This window comes from Zophobas morio, unplaced genomic scaffold, assembly GCF_036711695.1.
Source record: "Zophobas morio isolate AGI-343-1 ecotype UQ-CSIRO unplaced genomic scaffold, CSIRO_AGI_Zmor_V1 ptg000016l, whole genome shotgun sequence".
In the NCBI taxonomy this organism is placed as follows: domain Eukaryota; kingdom Metazoa; phylum Arthropoda; class Insecta; order Coleoptera; family Tenebrionidae; genus Zophobas; species Zophobas morio.
The window spans coordinates 5,024,102-5,044,601 of record NW_026972121.1 but is presented as its reverse complement, the minus strand read 5'-3'; the positions used below and the strand labels follow the sequence as shown (position 1 = coordinate 5,044,601).

The window sequence follows — 20,500 nt, the reverse complement described above, 5'->3', positions numbered from 1 at the left end:
AACACAAGGGGCTTTCGAAATTCCTTCGAACTACTTCAAAAACAAAGCACAAGCAGTTCCTAAGATTTTTTCAAACTACTTCAAAACCCAGATACAAGGTATTCCCGAAATTCTTTCAAATTACTTCAAAAACAAGATTCTTCCCCGAGATTCCTTCAAACTACTTCAAACACAAGAAAGGGATCCACGAGATTCTTTCAAACTGCTTCACAAAAAAAAAACACAAGGGGCCTCCGAGATTCTTTCAAACTACTTCAAAAATAAAGCACAAGCAGTTCCCGAGATTCTTTCAAATTACTTCAAAAACAAGATTAGGGCTCCCCGAGATTCCTTCAAACTACTTCAAAACCCAGACAGAAGGGTTCCCCGAGATTTTTAGAAATTACTTCAAAAACAAGAAAGGGATCCACGAGATTCTTACAAACTACATATGTACTTCAAAAACAAAACACAACGGGCTCCTGATATTCTTTCAAATTGTTTCATAAAAGAATCACAACGGGCCCCTGAGATTCTTTCAAATTGCCTCATTAAAAAAAACACAAGGGGCTTTCAAAATTCTTTCAAACTACTTCAAGAACAAAGCACAAGCAGTTCCTAAGATTCTTTCAAACTACTTCAAAACCCAGATACAAGGTGTTCCCGAAATTCGTTCAAACTACTTCATAATCAATACACAAGTGTTCCCCGAGATTCTTAGAAATTACTTCAAAAACAAGAAAGGGATTCACGAGATTCTTTCCAACTACTTCAAAACCCAGACACAAGGGTTCCCCGAGATTTTTAGAAATTACTTCAAAAACAAGAAAGGGATTCACGAGATTCTTTCCAACTACAGTAGCGTCCGGTTATAATGAACTCAAAAAATGTAACAAAACTAGTTCATTATATCCGAAGTTCACTATTAACGGAAAAATAAAAACTGCGTTTGTTTAAATTCAATTTACTTCAATTCTACGTTGGGAACAATTCAAAAAATATTTCTTGGTTTATAAACTAAAAATAAAAAAAAACATAGCTATTTATGTAATTACATATAACAAGACGTCACATAAACACAAGTCTACTTGACAAAATCAGTTATTTTTGTCTGTACATATCTATTAGAAAAGTGAATGTCACTAATATAGCGTTCGAGGTTGCAAAAGCTGTTCCATATAGGCTCCGGAACAGTGCGCGATTCTAAAAAGTTGCGAGTCTCTGCCATTTTTTGCGCCATTTCATTAAGAGAAGGAACATAAACATCAACATCTTCATCAGACTCATTTTCCTCACCCTCGGCCTCGTCACTTGTTGCCATGACTGATGTCACTGATTCTATAATCTGCTCGTCAGTTAGTCTTTCTGTTACCGTTATGTCGTTATCAATTTCCACATATTCTTCAAAATTAAATTCCCCGATTTTCTCTTGCACTGCAATTTCAATTGCATTATCCACATCTGTGAAAATAAGTCCAGGATCATCTTCATGTTTTTTTAACCATTCTGTTAGGGGAAGCTCATCGTCTGCATCAAATTCAGCACTTTTTTCAGAAAATCCTCCATGCTTGAAACAGTTTGCTATTGTATCTTTGCTAACCTTTTGCCAAGCCATGTGAATAAAATTTACAGCATCTAAAATGCTAACTGAAAATGTTTTTCCGTTGTCCATAGCCTCTATCATCTGCGCGAGTAAAATTTTCCTATAATGGCTCTTTAATGAATGAATTACACCTTGATCCATCGGTTGTAATTTTGAACTCGTATTCGGTGGCATAAAAACTAATTTAATTTGGTTTAGTTTAATCTCAGGGTGAGCTGTACAGTTATCAACTAAAAGTACAATTTTCCTATTTTTTTGTTTTAATTGTTCATCCCATTCAAGCAGTTCATTTGTGAAAATTTCAGAGGTCATCCACGCGTTACGGTTTGATTTGTATTTTACGGGCAATTGTTTATTTTTGAAACATCTAGGATTGGCAGATTTGCCTATAACCAACAATTTCCTTTTTTCTGTTCCAGACATATTGGCAGCTACTAAAACTGTAATCCTCAATTTAGATAACTTTCCTCCAGCACAACTTTCTCCCACAAATTTTAAAGTCTTATCAGGAGTCATTTGATAAAAGAGCCCTGTCTCATCAGCGTTAAAAATGTCTTCACTGTCATAGTTTTTCCGAATATGAGGCCAAACATTAGTTAACCAGTCATTAACAACATTCAAATCTACTGCTGCAGACTCACCCACAATTTTTCCTGTTCGGATATTATGTCTTCTTTTAAAACGTTCAATCCAACTTTTAGAACACTTGAAGTCTTTGTTTTCGATTTTACTACCCATTTCATTAGCTTTTTCTTGTAGAATAATACCACTTACAGGAACGTTTTCTTGTCTTTTTTGTGTAAACCACTTAAGAAGCCCTTGATCCATTTCATGGTGCTTTGATTTTCTCATTTTTTTACACGTAGAATTTCCCTGACCATACGCTGATAAAATGGCTTCTCTTTGCTTCCATATCATAGAAACAGTGGATTTTATCAAGTTCATTTCCTGGCTAACATCGCGTTGTTTAACACCACTTTGTATTTTTTGTATAATATCATACTTGTCCTTTAAGGTTAGAGCTTTACGTTTTTGTTTTTCCATTTCGAACAATGTTATTACACAAGTAAGTACTTATGTAGCGCTACTTCGACACAGTGACCAAGAATCGACTGGCACAGAAAGCAAGTTGGTGGGGAAATGCGTAGCGCGTAAATCAGGGAATCCCCGAAAAGTTCATTATAAACGGAAAACTGCACTTTATTTTGAATAATATTTAGTTCATTTTATCCGAAAGTTCATTACAAGCGGATTCAGTGGTTCATTATAACCGAAAAAAAATACATTAGATATATGGAAAAAATTTCGTTACTTGAAATACAGTACACTATAGCCGGAAGTTCATTACAAGCGGGTTCATTATAACCGGACAATACTGTATATGTATACTTCAGAAACAAAACACAACGGGTCCCTGAGATTCTTACAAACTGCTTCATAAAAAAAAACACAAGGGGCCTCCGAAATTCTTTCAAACTACTTCAAAAACAAAGCACAAGTAGTTCCTAAGATTCTTTCAAACTACTTCAAAACCCAGATACAAGATATTCCCGAAATTCGTTCAAACTACTTGACAATCAAAAAACACAAGTGTTCCCGGAGATTCTTAGAAATTACTTCAATAACAAGAAAGGGATCCACGCGATTCTTTCAAACTACTTCAAAAACATGAAAGGGATGCACGAGATTCTTTAAAATTGCCTCATAAAAAACCACAACGGGCCCCTGAGATTCTTTCAAATTGCCTCATTAAGAAAACACAAGAGGCTTTCGAAATTCTTTCAAACTACTTCAAAAACAAAGCACAAGCAGTTCCTAAGATTCTTTCAAACTACTTCAAAACCCAGATACAAGGTATTCCCGAAATTCGTTTAAACTACTTCATAATCAAAACATAAGTGTTCCCCGAGATTCTTAGAAATTACTTCAAAAACAAGAAAGGGATCCACGAGATTCTTTCAAACTATATACTTCAAAAACAAAACACAATAGGCCTCTGAGATTCTTTCAAACTGCTTAAAAAAAAAACACAAGGGGCCTCCGAGATTCTTTCAAATTACTTCAAAAACAAGATAAGGGCTCCCCGAGATTCCTTCAAACTACTTCAAAACCCAGACACAAGGGTTCCCCGAGATTTTTAGAAATTACTTCAAAAACAAGAAAGGGTTCCACGAGATTCTTACAAACTGGTTAAAAAAAACCCAAGGAGCCTCCGAGATTCTTTAAAACTACTTCAAAACCCAGATACAAGGTGTCCCCGAGATTTTTTCAGACTACTTCAAAACAGAAAGGGTCCCCGAGATTCTTTCAAATTACTTCAAAAACAAGACAAAGGGTCCCCGGGATTCCTTCAAACTACCTCAAAACCCGAACACAAGGGGTCCCCGAGATTCGTAGAAATTACTTCAAAAACAAGAAAGGCATACCCGAGATTCTCTCAAACTACTTCGAAAACAAAACACAAGCACAAGGGGTGGAGATTTTTTCAAATTACTGCAAAAATAACACATAAAATCCCCGAGATTCTTTCAAATTACCTTTATTGCACAATAGCACAAAGGGTCAATCAATACATGAGTTAAAGTTTACGCAATTTTGAATTGTTTTGTAAAATAAATTAAAAATGGCTCGAATGTCAGAATGTGAACAAAAAACAAAACAAAAAAGTTTAATAGAACAGGAACGAATTTTAAAATGTAAATGACTTGTGAGGAAATTTGATACAAAAATACTGGAAATTAAACGATTCATTTTGAGTCAAAAATGAAATTTGGAAATCTCGAACAATTTCGATTTTGAAAATTTTTACGATATATCTTGAAACAACTTCGAAATGGGGAAAAACCCCAAAATGTGGAATTAAACTAAATATGAGACTTTCGTAATTTTTGAAAATTACTATATCTTACACAAGAAAAAAAAAGTAACAATAGGGAGAAATATTTCGCTTTATCCAAATCTTGAAAGTGATAATATAGAGTTTCCGGAATTTTGTAAAAGAAATTAAAAATGGCACGAATGTGAAAATTAGAAAAGTCTAATATAACCCCACTTTTAGAAAATGGCGGAATTGAGAAAACCTCACACGACCTAGTGTTAATAGGTGCATCCTTTGAACCTCCCATGACCTCAGTTTTTCCGTCTCGCTTGAAAAAACCATCAAGCCGTAATCTTAAAGCCTGCAAGAAACGTAACGGAAATAGACCCAGTGTTGGTGACGTCATGATGGCTTCAGCGGCTGTTGCAGGTGTATAAAAACTACCACATGGTTCGCGGAGGTGGAGGCACACACATGTACCAAATACATCTCCTTTTAATCACACTTGTACTTGTATCAAGTGGCAGATCTTCCATTCGTCGCCTATATTTATTTATAATCTTGTCATCTCGTGATTTATCGCAGTTCCTGTAGACCTCTTCAGTTTTGTTTTTAAGAACCGTTTGGTCCTCGCGTATTTTTTCCGAGCCCTCGGAACAATAGATTTCGAGAAGGCGTGCGCTAATGCGATTATTAAGCACTGAAATTTAATAAGCACCTTAAGAACGACCGGCAAAGAAAATAAACACGTCCCCTAGGGCATTAAATAAAGGTGTAAACGTTAAAAATAGCGCGGGGAGTCGTGCGAGAGCGACAAGGACGGAGCGAGTGTCGTTTGCACACTAGCTCGTGCAATTTGCGCAATCTTGATATTATAGGCAGTCATGTATATTTATATTCGGCCAAAGTTTTATAAAACCTGCTGCAATTTCGTATTAAAACTCAAGCCGAGCGAGGGGCTTTGGAAAGGTATCATTAAGACATTCCATTATTTCCATCTGCAGCGTTTGACTTCTTTTTACGTCTATTTAAAACCGTCCCGCACCAATTGCTCTCTTTTTTTCACCTTTTTATGTCACATCTACTCGCCGAGAGTTTTTAATCAGCGAAAGAGTTTATTTCTTTATTAAGTTTTACACCTTTTTAATTCCTTTTATAACGGAAAGCTCCTTAAGAGGAATTAACGAATAAAAAGTTGGTTTTAATTTTTTCCCGGGACGGGGGCGGCGAATTTTAAAAGATAGTTAAAAACAAAGTGATGGAAAGTTTGTCATAAGACCGTCATTATGCAAATCAGGGGTAATGCACGAATGACTAACCTAGGCCTGTCTTTATTTTAGAATTTTTTAAAAGAAAATCATATGCAAATTAGCAGTGAATAGACGGTGAATATTTTTACAGTGTTTATAATTCCCTTTTTATGGGCTTATTAGCATAACTGAATGGTGGAATGTTTTAATGTGGCCGGTTTTTATTCTTAAAGAAGTTGCGATACAACTCATTACGTATTTCTTAAAAACTCATTTTCGGCAAAGTTTTTATTGCCATAATTCAATGAATTGCAAATTTAATAAGCGCCACTGGATAACCCTCCAATCAATTAATTAAATTATTTCTTTCCCCTTTTTTATTCTCTCATCTATTCATAACTAAGGACGATTTATAGCTTTTTCCTCCATTTCCACCAAAATTACACCACTGGAAACTTGTCGATGCAAAAACACCAATAAATCCGAAAAACTAAAACATATCTTCAGTCCACTAACGCTGTCTGTTTTTTTTCAGGTACTCGGCCGTGCACTGACCCCTCATTATTAGACGATAGTATCAGCACCATCCATCATCAGGCAAAACACGGTAAAGCAACATACGTCTTATTCCGATTCCCGTTTAATTTAATGTATAGCGAAGTGAATACATTTGAGTGCGACTGACAAGCCCAATGTATCAGAACGGGGCGGCGTTTCACCGGCAGTCAATACAACAGCCGGAGACAGACCTGCAAACCGTTTTAAAAGTTGACTTAATGAAGGAGTCGCTAAATGAAGATAAATGATTCTGATATTGGATTAGCTTGATGATGTACAGTCTTTACGTGAAGCACCGAGAAACAATGATATCTCAGATGTCGCTCATTCCGACTTCCTCTCACTTGACTAATGCCGTTCGCTTTGGTAACGAACTGATAATAGCGGAGTTGGATAAATGCGCCAAAACAAACAAAAATACTGCACGGGATTGGAAATTCCAAGTTATTTCGTTTTTACTTGTACCTGATATTCGATAAAGAGAAAGTAAGATCGGAAGATCTCGGTGACCTGTACCGGTCAGGTCAGGTCAGGTCACTGATGATTCATTCGTAAACTTTGTGTGACGCCAATTATTAAGAAAAATGTGTTTGTTATTTGCCTGTGAGCTTTAGAGATCGTTGATTCGTGAATATTTCTATGATACTAAATTAATTGAAAAAAGAACATTCACTATGCGAGTGCAGCGAGCACATGTATGTGTTGTTAACAATAATTCCCTGCTGTCCCTGAGAAGCGAAATTATTTAGAAAAAATATATAGTAATCGTCAACTATTCAAAAACGCGAGCGCAGCGAGCACGTTCAGGTGTAATTTAAAAAAATATTCATTTCTGTCCCCGAGAAACTAAATTATTGAAGAAAAAATTGTTTGTTATTATTAAATTGTGAGTTTAAAGATGTTTGTGATCAATATAATCTCTGTAGGACTGAAATATCCTGAACGTGCTCGCTACGCTCGCCTTTTTGGAGAATTTTTTGGTGTCTTAAAAAAGTGAGTCTTGAAAATGTTTGTGAACGCTATCTGACTGTCCTCGCTGCGCCCGCTTACTATATGTTTGTTTTTTTTTTTTAAGTAAAACGTCTGCTTATTGGAAAAAACTTAGACAGCTTCTCTGAGAGTCTTTCTTAATCAGTCCTATGAGACTAACTTCCAGAAAAAGAATGTTGACATCATCTCAAAATTTTACTGAATAAGTTCTCAAGTCATCACAAAATTGTGTAAAGAAAAAACTCTACTCGAAAATGCTGAACATGTTTCAGTGTAACCTAAGTTCGAGGGAAGTTCTGTTGAAAAAATGTTCGACCAATTTTTGTAATCTTATATTAGAGGCAATCCTGAATCAAACCTGTTAAAATTTAAAGATTGTTAAAAATGAACAGCCTTTCAGATTTAGGAATTTAAGTCGATACTATGGAAACTTGCAATTTAATATCTTTTAAATTTAACAAGTTTGATTCAAGTTTAATAGGTGTAAAATCAGTCATATCTTAACAAGCACTAGCAGCCTTTGAGAAAATAGCGGGTGGGTGGGCGGGGCTAGTATTTCTTAAGATAAGTCTTATTTTGTCAAATGACACGTATTCTGAAAAAACACTGGGCTAAGATCTGACATGTTTTTAGTAAGTGAGTTTATACAAGATTAAAACGGGAAAAATCAGTTTTATGCTAGCAAGTACTACCCCGCCCACCCACCCCTATTTTCTCAGAGGATAAGTAATTTGCCAAAATATATCCTATCTTAACAAGTACTAGCCCCGCCCACCCGCCCCTGTCTTCTCAGGGGATAAGTCATCTGCCAAAATATGTCATATCATAGCAAACGCTAGCCCCACCCGCCCACCCCTATTTTCTCAGAGCATAAGTTATTTGCCAAAATCAGTCTTATCTTAACAAGCACTAGCACCCTTTGAGAAAATAGAGGGTGGGTGGACGGGGCTAGTATTTGTAAGATAAGTCTTATTTTGGCAAATGACATGTCCTCTGAAAAAATAGTGGGCGGGTGGGCGGGCTTAGTACTTGCTAAGAAAAAGCTGATTTTGCCAGTATTAATCTTGTAAAAACTACTTACTAAGAACTTGTAAGATCTTAGAAAGTACTACCCCGCTCACCTGCCCCTATTTTCTCAGAGGATAAGTCATATGCCAAAATATGTCCTATCTTAGCAAGGACTAGCCCCGCCCACCCGCCCCTGTCTTCTCAAAGGATAAGTCATTTGCCAAAATATGTCCTAACTTAGCAAGTACTAGCCCCGCCCACCCACCCGTATTTTTTCAGAGGATAAGTCATTTGCCAAAATATGTCCTATCATACCAAGCACTAGCTCCGCCCACTCACCTCTATTTTTTCAGAGGATAAGTCATTTGCCAAAATCAGTCATATCTTAACAAGCACTAGCAGCCTTTGAGAAAATAGCGGGTGGGTGGGCGGGGCTAGTATTTCTTAAGATAAGTCTTATTTTGTCAAATGACACGTATTCTGAAAAAACACTGGGCGGGTGGGCGGGGCTAGTACTTGCTAGCATAAAACTGAATTTTCCCGTTTTAATCTTCTATAAATTCACTTACTAAAAACATGTCAGATCTTAGCAAGTACTAGCCCCGCCCACCCACCCCTATTTTCTCAGAGGATAAGTAATTTGCCAAAATATATCCTATCTTAACAAGTACTAGCCCCGCCCACCCGCCCCTGTCTTCTCAGGGGATAAGTCATCTGCCAAAATATGTCGTATCATAGCAAGCGCTAGCCCCACCCGCCCACCCCTATTTTCTCAGAGCATAAGTTATTTGCCAAAATCAGTCTTATCTTAACAAGTATTAGCACCCTTTGAGAAAATAGAGGGTGGGTGGACGGGGCTAGTATTTGTAAGATAAGTCTTATTTTGGCAAATGACATGTCCTTTGAAAAAATAGTGGGCGGGTGGGCGGGCCTAGTACTTGCTAAGAAAAAACTGATTTTGCCAGTATTAATCTTGTAAAACCGACTTACTAAGAACATGTCAGATCTTCGAAAGTACTACCCGCTCACCTGCCCCTATTTTCTCAGAGCATAAGTCATTTGCCAAAATATGTCCTATCTTAGCAAGCACTAGCCCCGCCCACCCGCCCCTGTCCTCTCAGAGGATAAGTCATTTGCCAGAATATGTCTTATCTTAGCAAGTACTAGCCCCACCCACCCACCCCTATTTTCTCAGAGCACAAGTCATTTTCCAAAATCAATCTTATCTTAACAATTATTAGCACCCTTTGAGAAAATAGAGGGTGGGTGGACGGGGCTAGTATTTGTAATATAAGTCTTATTTTGGCAAATGACATGTCCTTTGAAAAAATAGTGGGCGGGTGGGCGAGCCTAGTACTTGCTAAGAAAAAACTGATTTTGCCAGTATTAATCTCGTAAAAACTACTTACTAAGAACATGTTCGATCTTAGAAAGAACTAGCCCGCTCACCTGCCCCTATTTTCTCAGAAGATAAGTCATTTGCCAAATAGGGCCTATCTTACCAAGTACTAGCCCCGCCCACCAATGGCAAATGACATGTCCTCTCAGAGGATGAGTCATTTGCCAAAATATGTCCTATCATAGCAAGCACTAGCCCCGCCCACCCACCCCTATTTTCTCAGAGCATAAGTTATTTGCCAAAATCAGTCTTATCTTAACAATAATTAGCACCCTTTGAGAAAATAGAGGGTAGGTGGATGGGGCTAGTATTTGTAAGATAAGTTTTATTTTGGCAAATGACATGTCCTTTGAAAAAATAGTGGGCGGGTGGGCGGGCCTAGTACCTGCTAAGAAAAAATTGATTTTGTCAGTATTAATCTCGAAAAAACTACTTACTAAGAACATGTTCGATCTTAGAAAGTACTGGCCCGCACACCTGGCCCTATTTTCTCAGAGGATAAGTCATTTGCCAAAATATGTCAGATCTTAGAAAGTACTAGCCCTGCCCACCCGCCCCTGTCCTCTCAGAGGATAAGTCATTTGCCAAAATATGTCCTATCAGAGCAAGCACTAGCCCCGCCCACCCGCCCTCTATTTTATCAGAGGTTATGGCATTTGCCAAAATCAGTCTTATCTAACAAGTACTAGCACGCTCTGAGAAAATAGAGGGTGGGTAAACGGGGCTAGTACTTGTTAAGACAAGTCTTAATGTGGCAAATGACATGTCGCCTGAAAAAATAGTGGGCGGGTGGATGGGGCTAGTACTCGGTAAGATAAAACTGATTTTGCCCGTATTAATCTTTTAAAAACGTACTTACTAATAACATGTCAGATCTTAACAAGTACTAGCACCTTGTGAGAAAATAGAGGGTAGGGCTAGTACTTGTTAAGAGAAGTCTTATTATGGCAGATGACATGTCCTTTGAAAAAACAGGGGGTGGGTGGGCGGGCCTAGTACTTGGTAAGATAAAACTGATTTTGCCCGTATTAATCTTGTAAAAACGTACCTACTAAAAACATGTCAGATCTTAGCAAGTATTAGATATGCCCACCCGCCCCTATTTTCTCAGAGGGTAAGTCATTTGCCAAAATATCTCCTATCTTAGGAAGTACTAGCCCCGCCCACCCGCCCTGTATTATATCAGAGGTTATGGCATTTGCCAAAATCAGTCTTATCTTGAGAATACTAGCACGCTCTGAGAAAATAGAGGGTGGGCGGGCGGGCCTGGTACTTGTTTAGATAAGTCTTATTTTGACAAATGACATGTCGCCTGAAAAAATAGGGGGCGGATGGGCGGGGCTAGCACTTGGTAAAATAAAACTGATTTTGCCCGTATTAATCTTCTAAAAAAAATTACTTACTAAAAACATGTCCGATCTTAGCAAGTGCTAGACCCCCCAACCACCCCTATTTTCTCAGAGAATAAGTCATTTGTCAGACACAAGGGGTGGAGATTTTTTCAAATTACTGCAAAAATAACACATGAAATGCCCGAGATTCTTTCAAATTACCTTTATTGCACAATAGTACAAAGGGTTAATCAAGTTAACACAATACAAAACTTCCAAAAATGTCGATTTTTAAAATTTTTAAAACATTAAGATGAAACAATTTCAAAAGTTTGAAAAATCAACAATTCTGGAAGTTCTAGATGCCAAAATTTAGTGAGTTAAAATTTATGCAATTTTGAATTGTTTTGTAAAATAAATTAAAAATGGCTCGAATGTGAAAATCAAAGTTTAATATAACAGGAACGAATTTTAAAATGTAAATGGATTGTGAGGAATCCACATATTTGTTACAAAAATACTGAAAATTAAACGATCACTGTGGGTTCGGATCATTTTGAGTCAAAAATGAAATTTGGAAATTTCGAACAATTTCGATTTTGAAAATTTTTACGACATAACTTGAAACAACTTCGAAAGGGGGAAAAACAATTTTGGATATGAAAATGTAGTATTAAACCGAATATGAGGCTTTCGTAATTTTTGAAAACTACGATGTCTGACACGAGGAAAGAAAAAGTCACAATCCGGAGAAATATTTCACGCTATCCAAACCTGGAAAGTGAAAATATAGAAAATTTTATAAAATTACGTAGCTTAAAATTTCCGGAATTTTAAATTATTTGCCAAACAAATTAAAAATGGCACGAATGTGAAAATTTGAAAAGTTTAATATAACAGGAACTAATTCCCGAGATTCTTTCAAACCACTCAAGATAAGATAAAATACAAGTTATTGCAGAATAGTACAAAAGGTGTTCTGACAGTGCATACTGATAAAAACTGGACCAACCTAAAAATAAAACAAATTAAATCATACAAAAAATCAAGTCAACACAAACTCCTTCAAAAAGAAAACACAAAGAGTTCCCAAGATTCTTTCAAATTACTTAAAAAACAAGACAAGGAATTGCTAAGTTCTGAAAAGGACTTAGTAAGTTTGTGAATCTATATTCTGAGAAGTATGAATTTGTTAAACAACTTTACGTAAACGTCATTAAAAACTTGGATGTCGTAGACAAACAAAAAAATATCGAGTGCAGGTCTTTTCCAAAATAATGCATTGCTATCTCAGAGAAGCTAAATTATTAACTCAATGTTTACTTCTGTCGGCGTCATCTTAAAATTTTACCTAATAAATTCTACCTAAAAAGTGCAAAATATGATTCAGTCTTATCTTAACAAGTGCTAGCACCCAGGTGAGAAAATAGAGGGTAGGGCTAGTACTTGTTAAGAGAAGTCTTATTATGGCAGATGAGATGTCCTCTGAAAAAACGGGGGGTGGGTGGGCGGGCCTAGTACTTGCTAAGATAAAACTGATTTTGCTCGTATTAATCTTCTAAAAAATTACTTACTAAAAAAATGTCCGATCTTAGCATGTACTAGCCCCGCCCACCCGCCCCTATTTTCTCAGAGGCTAAGTCATCTGCCAAAGTATGTCCTGTCTTAGGAAGTACTAGCCCCGCCCACCCGCCGTCTATTTAATCAGAGGTTATGGTATTTGCCAAAATCAGCCTGATCTTAGCAAGTACTCTGAGAAAGTAGAGGGTGGTAGGCAGGGCTGGTACTTGCTAAGATAAGTCTTATATTGGCAAATGATGTACGCTCTAAGAAAATTAAAGGGCGGGTGGGCGGGGCTAGTACTTTGTGAGATAAGACTTATTTTGGCAAATAACATATCCTCTGAGACAATAAGGGGTGGGTGGGCGGGCCTACAACTTGCTAAGGTAAAACTGATTGTGCAGTATTAATCTTGTAGCTAGTTAAATTCCTAAATCTGATTGGCTGTTTATTTTTTAACAACATTTAAATTTTAACAGGTTTGATTCAGAATTGCTCCGAATGTAAGATTAAATAAAAGTAAATAAATAAAACAGCCTAACAAACATAGTGAAATTTCAAATCGATTAATAATAGTCGATTTGAAATGTTAATAATAACATTGATACTGTGAGCATTTAAAATATCAGACACGATTCTCTTTTTGATAATAGAATTAAATGTATTTAAATATTTCAATAAATTATTATTAATATGTGACGCTAAGTAGGAAAAAGGAGACTGACATTTAGCAGTTCTATGAGCCAGAATTTCGAGTCGTTGATCAACATATCTTAAGTTTCCTATAATTATTTGACTTTCGTTAATCATTTTAGCTAACAAATATCCTGGAACGTGGGTTTCTAAAATCTTTTTTTATGTAATTTACCTCTTCAGAAACGGGACAAGGGATCTCCGAAATTCACTAAAACTATTTCAAAGACATAGCAAAAAAGATTCCGAGATTCTCTCAAATTACTTCAAAAACTTTTCAATTCATTTTTGCGTTATTGTTTTTCGTCCTGTTAAGTTCAGAAGATAAAAACGCGAGCGCAGCGAGCACGTTCAGGTGTAATTTAAAAAATCTTTCATTGCGTCCCTGAGAAGCTAAATTATTAAGAAAAATGTATTTGTTATTAAATTGTGACTTCGAAGAAGTTTGCGACTGTAACATCCTGAACATGCTCGCTGCGCTCCCATTGTGTCTAATAAAAAGCGATACAGACGACAGACAGACAGACAGACGGAAATACATTTAGGTGTTATTCAAAATTATTCGTCGATGTGGAAACGTCTGGGAAACTAAATTATTAATGAGAGAATTTTTTAGTGTCTTAAGAAAGTGAATCTTGAAAATGTTTATAAAAGCTACCTGACGACAGACAGACAAACGGAAACGGAAGACCTATGCTTTCGTACTCTAGATATCTTGAAACTTCAAAAAAACGTGAAAGTAGCCCCTCGTCCGGTGAACCCTATTACAATACTTCCTTGCGCTCTAGAAATAACAAAAAAAGTAAGGTATATTTTTAATTACCTAGATGTCCTTAACTTAAAATCAAAAATTTATACAGATTTACAGATTTTGTATATATATAATAAATAAATAATTAAAGCTGAAGTGTCCTGGAAGTTTTGGCCCTTTAGAATCAGAAGAAGTTAAAAAGCTAAAAAATAAGTTCTATTTTATTTAAATTCGAATTTTCAAGTGTTTAACATTCGAAGTCGGATTTTGGAATGTTTTTCTTTTTACTAGTTGTTTCAATGTAAAACGCTGTCATTTAGGAGGCTTGTTATTTCTAGATTGTTGTAGTAAACTCGATATCGTCACATTCGAGCCAGTTTTATTGATGTTCGTTCAAAATTTCAATAGTTGTGGAAAGTTTGGAACTTTTTAAATCTGCGTTAATTCTCTAAATCTTTTTTATTAAAAATTCAAATTTATAATGATTTTTGTCGCCCACTGTTGAACCAGTTGCAGATATATTTGTGGGTCCAACACTGTTTTAACATAACGATGGTTAGTGTTGAAGTTTTGGCAATCGCAGAATGTCGTTATAAACTAAAAAAACTAAAGCGGATTCATAAACCACAAGTTCAACCATTGAGCTCCAAAAAAATTCAACAATTAAATGGGTCAATTATGAATGTTGACTTCGCAGAGATGATATTATTTTTGAAAATATTTAGACAAAAGTTTTGAAATTTTTTCTTGCGTCCGTTTACATTCAGTGCATTCTGGCACATTCGGCGGCGCACATCCCGTCCACCTTTCGTCGCCTGGTGCACTCTCCAAAAATACCTCTTATAAACCAAGGTGCAAACCCAGCTCTTGCCCAACTCCACGATTTATTTCTTCTCCCGCGTATTTGTTTTCTCAGATCCGCCGGTGCCAAAATATGAGTTCGTCCGTGGCCTCCGGGCCGAAATTCCGCGCCGCCCCACCGCCGTCCGACTTATTTAGCAGATAATAATGTATTTATGGCGGCGCAAATAGACGGATAGGACAGGCAGTGCTCCACCGTGGAAACAAACGTTTGTTTTTGTCCGTCAGCACCGGCAGTTTTCCTCGCTTATTAATTCGCCTCTCTTCTCGCATAGAGCGCCGCCCCCGCGCCACCCCCCGCCGTTTCCGCTTCAGCAAGACGCCTTTTCTTCTTAATTTAATAATATTTAGCAGTCGCGTCGTGTATTTAGTAAAACACCGACATTTCTCAAAGAGATTCATTTTCTTCAACTTTCTTCAAAACAATATTCCCTCCAGTTCGGTCGAACACAGCGAATAAATAAGTTTGAGACGTGCGCCACAACTCAATGCAGATTTATCTATCTCTCCAACTTACATCCAACATTTAGGGCCTCTTTTATTATTTGATATCTCCTCCGGAAAAACTGCTGAATTCGTTCCTTATTATGGCTCCTATTAACGGCCGCTCGGATGAATTTCGCAAGATTTTCGGCCGGCCCGGGGAACTACAAATGGCGGACGTGCCGCCGCCGGGATGCATACATGCATGAACAAGTTCGCCGATCGGAACGACCGAAGCTCAACACATACATGAATTTTATGCCCGTGGGTAATAATGACACATTAATACCGTTTGAACTAAAGTGTGTGAAAATGGCGCAGTCGGTGGGATGCAAGTATAAAACAATTAAAATTGTTTTAACGGAGTCAGAAGCACGAAAAAGCTCGAACTGACGAATTAGGTGTGGTCCACGTGTGTGCAGCCCTTGTATTGTTTACCGAGTGCGAGAACACCGATTTGGTTGGAATTTTACAGCACTCCGAGTGCTTAAGGTCGAGGACACGTGTGAAACAAACCCTAAACGGAACAAAAACACCGTAAAGGTTTACTACCCACTTAAGAATTTGGACTTTTGCCCCGTCTTGTTTTATTTCCATCGCCACCCGTCGTGGTTCATTCATGGTACGAACGACCGAATCTGTCACAGCCGAAGCGTTGTAAATCACAGCTACCCGAATCAGGTAGACTGATAACCTATAACGTATTCGAGCTTCGACGGCGCCAGGGCCATCTGGAAGCAATCTAGCCCCTCCGGACATCGCAGCAAACAGATATTATTAAAACATAAATTAAATAGAGCGGTCCCTCGTTCTAAATTAATTAACAACTTTCTATATTTCTTACGTAACTGGTAATTAAACAATAATACGTAAGATTCGGTGGATATTTACTTATGAAGAGCGGGTTTAAGCGGCGCTCGTCGGGTTCATTTCCTCCCCTCGAAAAACTTCCGCGCTCTCGCAGCCCGGCAACATCTTTTATGCCACAAGGTAATTTTACAAGTAATTAGAGGCAATTACACGATGTCATTATACCGCATTGCTCAGAAATATATCTTCCAACTCAACGCAAACTTTTCGCGAGAGGTTACACAGAGAGGAAAAGAAAATTGCTGCGAACTCGGAGACCGATACTTTAATGGGAACGTGGGCTTGGGATTGGGTGGCGGATATTAAGCCGGTGTCGATGTTGTGGCAGATGCGTTTGCATAATTATAGCGGAATCTGGTAGATGCTTAATAGTCGAACTCTTTCGATGTATAAACATAAACAGTCGAAGTTATCAACAATTCTTCACTCGGAACGAACGCACTCCCGACCCAGCGCACTCAGGAATCTCGACTCTCGCGACGTCACGCTAATTACATCGTTCCCGTGTGTGATTCCGCGGCTATAAAGCAATTGTCGGGTAATAATTCTCCTCGAACACAGTAAATTGGACGGTGCATGTTAGGGTTTTGGAATCTAAACACATGTAATGTAACGCGAAACCGACTCTAATGCCCGAACCGAACGAGCGATGTCGCCGTTGGAACACGGGTCTTGACATTAATTACCTATATCCGTGTAACAGAGCGATCGAACACAACCTGTCAATTAGACAGCATTAGTCGGATCCTGTGATCGCCCGTCTCCTCCTCTGCTCCGGCCGCTGTTCCGGGAGCGCAAGCATGCCCTTCTGACTGATTCGCCCCATGGTCGAGACCCTGTGCAAACTTGGGTGATTTGTTCGACTGCGATTCAGTCGAGGGCACTAATTGATGGCCGGGCTGCCTTCTGAACGAGACAGCGTCTAATAGAAATGTCAACAAGGAGCACCGGTTTCGTTACTTTTCGGACTGATACCGCAGATTAGCGATCGGCGGAGATGAAGTGCATCGAGAAGGCGAAAACAATGCATGTGTGTTGCGAAAGTGGCGCAGTCGGGAGGATGCACTTGGATAATCGGGTCTCTTGGTGGTTTCGTTTGATTTTTGGGGCACAAATACGAGGGAACAGTGTTGAGAGGTCACCTGGGTCTTACTCAATATAAATATATTGAAATACAATTACGTGAATAAACCGTAAAAAAAATATGTGGTAAGTATTTAGTCGTAGTACAAGAAAATTTATTTTACCCAAGAACACAGAACAGTCAGTTCTATTGTAAAGAAGATTATAATAATATAAGAAACAAATCAAGAGCATATTTCGCCGAGTATGCAGTGATGTAATTCCAAATTTTTCTTAAAACACCGAAGCTCCGCAAGATTTTTTCAAATAATTTCAAAAATGAAACGCCAGAGCGCCAAATTTTCATCTAAAATCTTCAAAAAGAAGGTACTAAGGACTTGGGTTCTTTCAATTTTTTTAAATAATACAGCAAAGATCCCAAGATCCTTTCAATTTCTTTCAAAAACAAAAAATAAAAGTTTCACAAGATTCGTTCAAATTTTTCCAAAAACAGAACACCAGGAGTTCCTAAGATCATTTCATATATATATAAAAAAAAACCGCATAAACATTCAAGATAGTTTCATATTAATTCCAAACGAATCACCAGAAGCTACCCAAAATTCTTTAAAAATCTTCAAAAAGAAAACACCAAGGATCTCAAGATTTTTCCAAATTGTTTCAAAACACCGAAGCTTCGCAAGCTTTTCTCAAATTATTTCAAAGATGAAACGCCAAAACGCCTAATTTTCATTTAAAATCTTCAAAAAGAAGGTACTAAGGACTTAGGTTCTTTCAATTTTTTTAAATAATAGTTCTAAAACAAAACACATCTTAAAAACAAGGACACTAGGGTCTTTAAGATAAAAATCAATACAAGTAGGATTCTTTTAAAATCTTTAAAAAGAAGACCGCAAAGATCCCAAGATCCTTTCAATTTCTTTCAAAAACAAAAAGTAAAAGTTCCGCAAGATTCGTTCAAATTTTTCCAAAAACAGAACACCAGGAGTTCCTAAGATCATTTCATATATATATAAAAAAAAACCGCATAAACATTCAAGATTGTTTCATATTAATTCCAAACGAATCACCAGAAGCTACCCAAAATTCTTTAAAAATCTTCAAAAAGAAAACACCAAGGATCTCAAGATTTTTCCAAATTGTTTCAAAATAAAACAGAAGGATTCCAAAGTTTTTCCAAATTTTTCTTAAAACACCGAAGCTTCGCAAGATTTTTTCAAGTTATTTCAAAGATGAAACGCCAAAGCGCCAAATTTTTATTTAAAATCTTCAAAAAGACGTTACTAAGGACTTAGGTTCTTTCAATTTTTTTAAATAATAGTTCTAAAACAAAACACATCTTAAAAATAAAGACACTAGGGTCTTTAAGAAAAAAATCAACACAAGTAGGATTCTTTTAAAATCTTTAAAAAGAATACCGCAAAGATCCCAAGATCGTTTCAATTTCTTTCAAAAACTAAAAGTAAAACTTTCACAAGATTCATTCAAATTTTTCCAAAAATAGAACACCAGGAGTTCCTAAGATCATTTCATATTTTTCAAAAAAAAAAAAACCGCATAGACATTCAAGACTGTTTCGTACTAATTCCAAACGAATCACCAGAGCTACCCAAAATTCTTTAAAAATCTTCAAAAGAAAGCACCAAGGATCTCAAGATTTTTCCAAATTGTTTCAAAATAAAACAAAAAGGATTCCAAAGTTTTTCCAAATTTTTCTTAAAACACCGAAGCTCCGCAAGATTTTTTCAAATTATTTCAAAGATGAAACGCCAAAGCGCCAAATTTTCAATTAAAATCTTCAAAAAGATGGTATTAAGGACTTAGGTTCTTTCAATTTGTTTTAATAATAGTTCTAAAATAAAACACATCTTAAAAACAAAGACACTAGGGTCTTTAAAATAAAAATCGACACAAGTAGGATTCTTTTAAAATCTTTAAAAAGAAGACCGCAAAGATCCCAAGATCCTTTCAATTTCTTTCAAAAACAAAAAGTGAAAGTTTCACAAGATGCGTTCAAATTTTTCCAAAAACAGAACACCAGGAGTTCCTAAGATCATTTCATATATTTCAAAAAAAAAACCGCATAGACATTCAAGATTGTTTCATATTAATTCCAAACGAATCACCAGAGCTACCCAAAATTCTTTAAAAATCTTCAAAAAGAAAACACCAACGATCTCAAGATTTTTCCAAATTGTTTCAAAATAAAACAAAAAGGATTCCAAAGTTTTTCCAAACTTTTCTTAAAACACCGAAGCTCCGCAAGATTTTTTCAAAGTATTTCAAAGATGAAACGCCAAAGCGCCAAATTTTCACTTAAAATCTTCAAAAAGAAGCTACTAAGGACTTAGGTTCTTTCAATTTTTTTAAATAATAGTTCTAAAACAAAACACCTCTTAAAAACAAAGACACTAGGGTCTTTAAGATAAAAATCAACACAAGTAGGATTCTTTGAAAATCTTTAAAAAGAAGACCGCAAAGATCCCCAGGTCCTTTCAATTTCTTTCAAAAACAAAAAGTAAAAGTTCCAAAATATTCGTTCAAATTTTTCCAAAAGCAGAACACCAGGAGTTCCTAAGATCATTTCATATTTTTCAAAAAAAAAACCGCATAGACATTCAAGATTGTTTCATATTAATTCCAAACGAATCATCAGAGCTACCCAAAATTCTTTAAAAATCTTCAAAAAGAAAACACCAAGGATCTCAAGATTTTTCCAAATGGTTTCAAAATAGAACAAAAAGGATTCCAAAGTTTTTCCAAATTTTTCTTAAAACACCGAAGCTCCGCAAGATTTTTTGAAGTTATTTCGAAGACGAGACACCAAAGCGCCAAATTTTCATTTAAAATCTTCAAAAAGAAGGTACTAAAGACTTAGATTCTTTCAATTTTTTTAAATAATAGTTCTAAAACAAAACACATCTTAAAAACAAAGACACTAGGGTCTTTAAGATAAAAATCAACACAAGTAGGATTCTTTTAAAATCCTTGAAAAGAAGACCGCAAAGATCCCAAGATCCTTTCAATTTCTTTCAAAAACAAAAAGTGAAAGTTCCACTAGATTCGTTCAAATTTTTCCAAAAACAGAACAACAGGAGTTCCTAAGATCATTTCATATTTTACGAATCACCAGAGCTACCCAAAATTATTTGAAAATCTTCTTTCAAAACAAAACACAAAGGCCCCCAAAGTTCTTCCAATTTTTTTCAAAAACACCCAAGCTCTTCAAAATTTTTTCTAATTGTTTAAAAAATATAACACCC

At 36.5% G+C, this 20,500-nt stretch overlaps 1 protein-coding gene across 7 annotated transcripts in view; it reads left to right on the top strand.

Annotated features, from left to right (window-relative positions):
- Positions 1–20,500, top strand: part of LOC135129625 (zinc finger protein 1) — a 794,849-nt gene that overhangs the window by 469,067 nt on the left and 305,282 nt on the right. For 5 of the 7 annotated variants that reach the window (XM_064056833.1, XM_064056829.1, XM_064056831.1 and 2 more), the window contains exon 2: positions 6,186–6,257. The exons of the other annotated variants lie outside the window; for them this stretch is intronic. In XM_064056833.1, coding sequence (XP_063912903.1) covers positions 6,186–6,257 — 72 coding nt within the window. The remainder of the gene's footprint in view (positions 1–6,185; positions 6,258–20,500) is intronic. 7 annotated transcript variants of the gene reach the window in all.